Source organism: Salmo salar, chromosome ssa27 (assembly GCF_905237065.1).
Source record: "Salmo salar chromosome ssa27, Ssal_v3.1, whole genome shotgun sequence".
NCBI lineage: Eukaryota > Metazoa > Chordata > Actinopteri > Salmoniformes > Salmonidae > Salmo > Salmo salar.
The window spans coordinates 42,561,507-42,570,255 of record NC_059468.1 but is presented as its reverse complement, the minus strand read 5'-3'; the positions used below and the strand labels follow the sequence as shown (position 1 = coordinate 42,570,255).

Genomic DNA, 8,749 nt, shown 5'->3' with positions numbered 1-8,749 from the left:
CCTTGGACTAAGGACTAAGGTTATTGGGCTAAGGACTAAGGTCCTTGGACTAAGGACTAAGGTTATTGGGCTAAGGACTAAGGACCTTGGACTAAGGACTAAGGTTATTGGACTAAGGACTAAGGTCCTTGGACTAAGGTCCTTGGACTAAGGAGTAAGGTTATTGGGCTAAGGACTAAGGTCCTTGGACTAAGGACTAAGGTTATTGGACTAAGGACTAAGGTCCTTGGACTAAGGTCCTTGGACTAAGGAGTAAGGTTATTGGGCTAAGGACTAAGGTCCTTGGACTAAGGACTAAGGTTATTGGACTAAGGACTAAGGTCCTTGGACTAAGGAGTAAGGTCCTTGGACTAAGGAGTAAGGTCCTTGGACTAAGGTTATTGGGCTAAGGACTAAGGTCCTTGGGCTAAGGACTAAGGACCTTGGACTAAGGTTATTGGGCTAAGGACTAAGGTCCTTGGGCTAAGGACTAAGGACCTTGGACTAAGGTTATTGGGCTAAGGACTAAGGACCTTGGACTAAGGTTATTGGGCTAAGGACTAAGGTCCTTGGACTAAGGTTATTGGGCTAAGGACTAAGGTCCTTGGACTAAGGACTTAGGTTATTGGGCTAAGGACTAAGGTCCTTGGACTAAGGTTATTGGGCTAAGGACTAAGGTCCTTGGACTAAGGTCCTTGGACTAAGGACTAAGGTTATTGGACTAAGGACTAAGGTCATTGGACTAAGGACTAAGGTCCTTGGACTAAGGACTAAGGTCCTTGGACTAAGGACTAAGGTTATTGGACTAAGGACTAAGGTTATTGGACTAAGGACTAAGGTCCTTGGACTAAGGACTAAGGTCCTTGGACTAAGGACTAAGGTCCTTGGACTAAGGACTAAGGTTATTGGGCTAGCCAGCTACCTAGCTAATGGAGCTGTGCTTTAGTGATGCTTTCAGGTTATTCACAAAAATCACTGTTGTTGCAGATGCGCCGGAAGACTTGATCAGCTATTTCTAAACGCACCGGAGAACGTTAACGGACAGATGTAGCTAGCCAGCTGTGGAAAAACCTGTTAGCTAGATCACATACCTGTTTGACATTTGCTGGTAGCTTGTTCCACGGATAATTCTGCCTGATGTGGAATTCAACGTCTGTGTTCATTGCTTGAGTGAATATGGATCGACGATACGATAACTATAGTCCAAGATAACTATATCCCCGAAACATCAAAAAAATTCACTTGATAATTCAAACGTTTCCTATCTGAAGATAAGTAATTTTTCCTTTTTAATAAATATCCACTTCCTTGTTGTATTTTCGTCAGGTTTTTGGGCTAAATTCGTCACTTCCTTCCAAGACGTGACCAGCGGATGTTGAATGATCGATGAGGGACGGCAGTAGAAATGAACACTGATAAAATGATTATTGCATCAAACTCAATGTAAATGTTTTTGTGTCAATTAAGAAAATTATACGGTTGGCTCCCTTCCAGCAATGTGTACTGACTTTGTAAAGTAAATGTCCATAATTATTTCTAACGTCGAGCATAATGGTCATATAATATAAACGGTCTGGCTGGTGGCTAATAATGTCAAACTATCTCACACATCCACATGAAACTGGTCCAACAAAGTCTAATTGAGAAATGTTTAAATGTTTTCAAACTTATTAGGTATAAATAAATAACCTCCAGTTAGTCTGATATGGCTTTTTGCATTTGACCACATAGATATTCCAACTTTCATACTGTAAAAATGTATGACATAAATCAACTGTCTGAAGTACTGGACTGGAAGTTAACCTCGCCACAGGCTTTCAGTGTGAGAAGACGCAGAGCTCAAAGATGAGTAAAAGCACCGAAACTCACTTAGGGTGCATCTCAATGACTCCTTATAGTGCACTACTTTTGACCAGAATCCTATGGGCGCTGGTCAACAGTAGTTCACTATATAGGGAATAGGGTGCCATTGGGCCCTGGTTAACAGTAGTTCACTATATAGGGAATAGGGTGCCATTGGGCTCTGGTTAAAAGTAGTTCACTATATAGGGAATAGGTTGCCATAGGCTCAAGTCACTTGGTAACCACCCAGTATAAACAGTGTTGGGGTACAGCTCTTGGTAACCACCCAGTATAAACAGTGTTGGGGTACAGCTCTTGGTAACCACCCAGTATAAACAGTGTTGGGGTACGGCTCTTGGTAACCACCCAGTATAAACAGTGTTGGGGTACAGCTCTTGGTAACCACCCAGTATAAACAGTGTTGGGGTACAGCTCTTGGTAACCAACCAGTATAAACAGTGTTGGGGTACAGCTCTTGGTAACCACCCAGTATAAACAGTGTTGGGGTACGGCTCTTGGTAACCACCCAGTATAAACAGTGTTGGGGTACAGCTCTTGGTAACCACCCAGTATAAACAGTGTTGGGGTACAGCTCTTGGTAACCAACCAGTATAAACAGTGTTGGGGTACAGCTCTGACTACAACTAGCTGCCAAGTATCTGACGTCTTACTCTAATTTTTTTTTCATTGAACCTTTATTTAACTAGGCAAGTCAGTTAAGAACAAATTCTTATTTACAATGACGGCCTACCCCGGCCAAACCCGGATGAATCTGGGCCAATTGTGCACTGCCCTATGGGCTCCCAATCACGGCCGGTTGTGATACAGCCTGGAATTGAACCAGGGTCTACACCGTTCACACGATATGGATGTAAATACCCTCAAATTAAAGCTGAAAGTCCATACTAATAGCTCATATTCGTGATTTAACTTCAACTCCAATATGCTGTGGTAGATAGCTAAAATAATAATAACTTGGTCAATGTCCAAATATTTATGGACCTGACTGTATATAGTGGACTACTTTTGACCAGGGCTCATAGTGTAGTAGTAGTGCCATAGGGAATAGGGTGCTATTTTGGATGCAGGTGAAAATACAGCTATAGGAAAAGGACAGCACTCTGATTCTATAAATTAGTTCAGAGCTATAGGAAAAGGATTCTGATTCTATAGATGTGTTGAGAGCACTAGGATGGGGATAGATCAAGGATGGGCAACTGGCATTTTTTGCCCCCCTTTTGTAGGCCCTCGGACTAAAAAAAATAATTAAAAAACGCAAGGCTAGGGGGCACTATTTTCACATCCGGATGAAAAGTGTGCCCAAAGTAAACTGCCTGATACTCAGGCCCAGAAGCTAGGATAGAAAACATTCTAACGTGTATAAAACGGTTAAAATTATGTCTGTGAGTATAACAGAACTTATTTGGCAGGCGAAACCCCGAGGACAAACCATCCAGGAAAATTCTTTTTTGAGGTCACTCTCTTTTCAATGGGTTTTCTATGTGGATCTAGATTTCTAAGGCACTTGCTTGCAGTTCCAATCGCTTCCACTAGATGTCAACAGTCTTTAGAAATTGGTTGATGTTTTTCCTTTAAGAAATGAAGAAGTAGGGCTGTTCAGAACAAGGGTCAAGTTTAGTGTACTGTTGTGGTTGGGGGGCGCGACCTGAAAGCTCGCTCCACTTTGTTTTTATCCGCTATTGAACGCAGTTTATCCCGTCTTAAATTGTATCGATTATTTACGTTAATAAATACCTAAAGTTGTATTAGGAAAGTTGTTTGAAATGTTTGGACAAAGATTACAGGTAACTTGAGATATTTTGTAGTCATGTTGCACGAGTTGGAACCGGGATTTTTCTGAATCAAACACGCCAAATAAATGGACATTTTGGGGATGTAACGACAGAATTTATCGAACAAAAGGACCATTTGTGATGTTTAATGGACATATTGGAGTGCCAACAGAAGAAGATCTTCAAAAGGTAAGGCATGAATTATATCGTTATTTCTGACTTTTGTGTCGCGCCTGGCGGGTTGAAATGTGATTTTCATGTGTTTGTTTGATGGGGTGCTGTCCTCAGATAATCGCATGGTTTGCTTTCACCGTAAAGCCTTTTTGAAATCTGACACTGTGGCTGGATTAACAAGAAGTTCATCTTTAAACCGGTGTATAACACTTGTATGATTCATGAATTATTATTTTGAGTATTTCTGTTTTTGAATTTGGCGCGCTGCTATTTCACTGGGTGTTGTCAAATCAATCCCGTTAACTGGATAGGCGCGCGAAGGGATCACTAAGAAGTTAAACATTTTTTGGGGTGGGGACTCCGTTGGGGTCTCAAATTACTGTTGAGAGTTAGAATAGTAGAATACCCAAGGTGCAATTTCGAAATTTGGTTGTGCATCATTTGTTTTTCTCTTGTTAAGTCAGATTGTAAATTAGTCTTGCGGCCAACTATCTAAACTTGAAGAAATCATGGTCGAAGCAAGGCCCCCATTGATTTTGTTAGTGTATCAGAGTTATTATGGGTGATTCCCTTGCCACTTTTTTGTTAACCAATTTGTTTTGGGGTTTTTGTTTTGTCTATCCTTGATTTACTTAACATGGAATCTTACTGGCTGGTTTGCGAGGCTTGTTTACGAGGGGCCATGTTGTTTCCTATCGGATAATACATCTATCCATGTTGTTTCCTATCAGATAATACATCTATCCATGCTGTTTCCTATCAGATAATACATCTATCCATGCTGTTTCCTATCAGATAATAAATCTATCCATGTTGTTTCCTATCAGATAATACATCTATCCATGCTGTTTCCTATCAGATAATAAATCTATCCATGTTGTTTCCTATCAGATAATACATCTATCCATGCTGTTTCCTATCAGATAATACATCTATCCATGTTGTTTCCTATCAGATAATTCATCTATCCATGTTGTTTCCTATCAGATAATACATCTATCCATGCTGTTTCCTATCAGATAATAAATCTATCCATGTTGTTTCCTATCAGATAATACATCTATCCATGCTGTTTCCTATCAGATAATTCATCAATCCATGTTGTTTCCTATCAGATAATACATCTATCCATGTTGTTTCCTATCAGATAATTAATCTATCCATCTTAACATAATATGGACTTGGTCTTTTCCCAAATATGGTTACCAGTACTGTTACATTAGTCACATATATTACAGAGTACTGTTACATTAGTCACATATATTACAGAGTACTGTTACATTAGTCACATATATTACAGAGTACTGTTACATTAGTCACATATATTACAGAGTACTGTTACATTAGTCACATATATTACAGAGTACTGTTACATTAGTCACATATATTACAGAGTACTGTTACATTAGTCACTCTCAGTCACAGATATTACAGATATTTCTCTCTGCCCTATGGCAAAATGTGTAGAAATGCACGAAATTAGTTATAAAACTGCAAAATCTTCTCTAGACTATAGTTATAGATCTGGTTTTGTAGTTATAAATCTGAAAATATATTTACAGTAGCAGTCAAAGGTTTGGACACACCTACTCATTCCAGGGTTTTTCTGAATTTTTTACAATTTTCTACATTGTAGAATAATAGTGAAGACATCAAAATGAAATAACACACATGAAATCATGTAGTAACCAAAAAAGTGTTAAATGAATCAAAGTTTCCACCCTTTGCCTTGATGACAGCTTTGCACACTCTTGGCATTCTCTCAACCAGCTTCATGAGGTAGTCACCTGGAATGCATTTCAATTAACAGGTGTGCCTTGTTAAAAGGTAATTTGTGAAATTGATTTCTTTCTTAATAGGTTTGAGCCAATCAGTTGAAATGTTCCGGATTGCCTGACCTTCATGTCTTAAAGTAATGATGGACTGTCATTTCTCTTTGCTTATTTGAGCTGGTCTTAACATAATATGGACTTGGTCTTTTCCCAAATATGGTTACCTTCTGTATATCACCCCTACATTGTCACAACACAAGAAATGTGAAAGTTTCTTCAAGTTAAGTCTCAAAAACCATGAAGCGCTATGAAACTGGTTCTCATGAGGACCGCCACAGGAAAGGAAGACCCAGAGTTACCTCTGCTGCAGAGGATAAGATCATTAGAGTTACCAGCCTCAGAAATTGCAGCCCAAATAAATGTTTCACAGAGTTCAAGTAACAGACACATCTCAACATCAACTGTTCAGAGGAGACTGTGTGAATCAGGCCTTCATGGTTGGATTACTGCAAAGAAACCACTACTAAAGGACACCAAAAATAAGAAGAGACTTGTTTGGATCAAGAAACACGAGCAATGGACATTAGACCGGTGGAAATCTGTCCTTTGGTCTGGAGTCCAGTTTTTTTGTAAGACGCAGAGTAGGTGAACGGATGATCTTGGCACGTGTAGTTCCCACCGTGAAGCACGGAGGAGGAGGTGTGATGGTTTGGGGATGCTTTGCTGGTGACACTGTCTGTGATTTATTTAGAATTCAAGGCACACTTCACCAGTATGGCTACCACAGCATTCTGCAGCCACACACCATCCCACCTGGTTTGGGCTTAGTGGGACTATCATTTGTTTTTCAACAGGACAATGATCCAACACACCTCCAGGCTACATAAGGGCTATTTGACCAAGAAGGAGAAAGATGACCTGCATCAGATGACCTGCATCAGATGACCTGAGTGCTGCATCACATGACCTGGCCTCCACAATTATTTAATTTTTAAACATTTTATCTAACCTTTATTTAACTAGGCAAGTCAGTTAAGAACAAATTCTTATTTACCCAACCTCAAACCAATTGAGATGGTTTGGGATGAGTTGGATCACAGAGTGAAGGAAAAGCAGCCAACAAGTGCTCAGCATACGTGGGAACTCCTTCAAGACTGTTGGAAAAGCATTCCTCATGAAGCTGGTTGAGAGAATGCCAAGAGTGTACAAAGCTGTCATCAAGGCAAAGGGTGGCTACTTTGACGTATCTAAATTTGAAAATATATTTTGATTTGTTTAACACTTTTTTGTTACTACATGATTCAAAATGTGTTATTTCATAGTGTTGATGTCTTCACTATTATTCTACAATGTAGAAAATAGTCAATTAAAGAAAACCCTTGAATGAGCAGGTGTTCTAAAACTTTTGACTGGTACTGTAGATCTGGCTAGCTAAAGACTAGCTAAAGATCCGATTATAATTACACATCTGGTTTGTAGTTATAGATCTGACTATAGTTATAGATCTGACTATAGTTATAGATCTGACTATAGTTGTAGATCTGACTATAGTTGTAGATCTGACTATAGTTGTAGATCTGGTTTGTAGTTATGGATCTGACTATAGTTATAGATCTGGTTTGTAGTTATAGATCTGACTATAGTTGTAGATCTGACTATAGTTGTAGATCTGACTATAGTTATAGATCTGACTATAGTTATAGATCTGGTTTGTAGTTATAGATCTGGTTTGTAGTTATAGATCTGGTTTGTAGTTATGGATCTGACTATAGTTATAGATCTGGTTTGTAGTTATAGATCTGACTATAGTTGTAGATCTGACTATAGTTATAGATCTGGTTTGTAGTTATAGATCTGACTATAGTTATAGATCTGGTTTGTAGTTATAGATCTGACTATAGTTGTAGATCTGACTATAGTTATAGATCTGGTTTGTAGTTGTAGATCTGACTATAGTTATAGATCTGGTTTGTAGTTTTAGATCTGACTACAGATATAGATCTGACTATAGTTGTAGATCTGACTACAGATATAGATCTGACTATAGTTATAGATCTGACTATAGTTGTAGATCTGACTATAGTTATAGATCTGGTTTGTAGTTGTAGATCTGACTATAGTTATAGATCTGGTTTGTAGTTATAGATCTGACTATAGTTATAGATCTGGTTTGTAGTTATAGATCTGACTATAGTTATAGATCTGGTTTGTAGTTATAGATCTGGTTTGTAGTTGTAGATCTGACTGTAGTTATAGATCTGGTTTGTAGTTATAGATCTGACTATAGTTATAGATCTGACTATAGTTATAGATCTGGTTTGTAGTTGTAGATCTCACTATAGTTGTAGATCTGACTATAGTTATAGATCTGGTTTGTAGTTATAGATCTGACTATAGTTGTAGATCTGGTTTGTAGTTATAGATCTGACAATAGTTATAGATCTGGTTTGTAGTTATAGATCTGACAATAGATCTGACAATAGTTGTAGATCTGACTATAGTTGTAGATCAGGTTTGTAGTTATAGATCTGACTATAGTTGTAGATCTGGTTTGTAGTTGTAGATCTGACTATAGTTATAAATCTGGTTTGTAGTTGTAGATCTGACTGTAGTTGTAGATCAAATCAAATCAAATTTATTTTTATATAGCCCTTCGTACATCAGCTGATATTCTCAAAGTGCTGTACAGAAACCCAGCCTAAAACCCCAAACAGCAAGCAAAGCATGTGAAAGAAGCACGGTGGCTAGGAAAAACTCCCTCGGAAAAACTCCCTAGAAAGGCCAAAAACCTAGGAAGAAATCTAGAGAGGAACCAGGCTATGAGGGGTGGCCAGTCCTCTTCTGGCTGTGCAGGGTGGATATTATAACAGAACATGGTCAAAATGTTAAAATGTTAAAGTGTTCATAAATGACCACCATGGTCAAATAATAATAATCATAGTAGTTGTCGAGGGTGCAACAAGCACGTCCGGTGAACAGGTCAGGGTTCCATAGCCGCAGGCAGAACAGTTGAAACTGGAGCAGCAGCACGGCCAGGTGGACTGGGGACAGCAAGGAGTCATCATACCAGGTAGTCCTGAGGCATGGTCCTAGGGCTCAGGTCCTCCGAGAGAAAGACAGAAAGAGAGAAAGAGAGAATTAGAGAGAGCATATTTAAATACACACAGGACACCGGATAAGACAAGAGAA

The 8,749-nt window shown here is 39.0% G+C and overlaps 1 protein-coding gene across 2 annotated transcripts in view; it reads right to left on the bottom strand.

Moving 5' to 3' along the window:
- Positions 1-1,344, bottom strand: part of LOC106589122 (protein FAM91A1) — a 94,720-nt gene extending 93,376 nt beyond the window's left edge. For both annotated transcript variants that reach the window (XM_045709877.1, XM_045709878.1), the window contains exon 1: positions 1,071-1,344. In XM_045709877.1, the coding sequence (XP_045565833.1) occupies positions 1,071-1,142 (72 nt within the window). In that variant the 5' untranslated portion in view covers positions 1,143-1,344. The remainder of the gene's footprint in view (positions 1-1,070) is intronic.
- Positions 1,345-8,749: the final 7,405 nt, after the last annotated feature.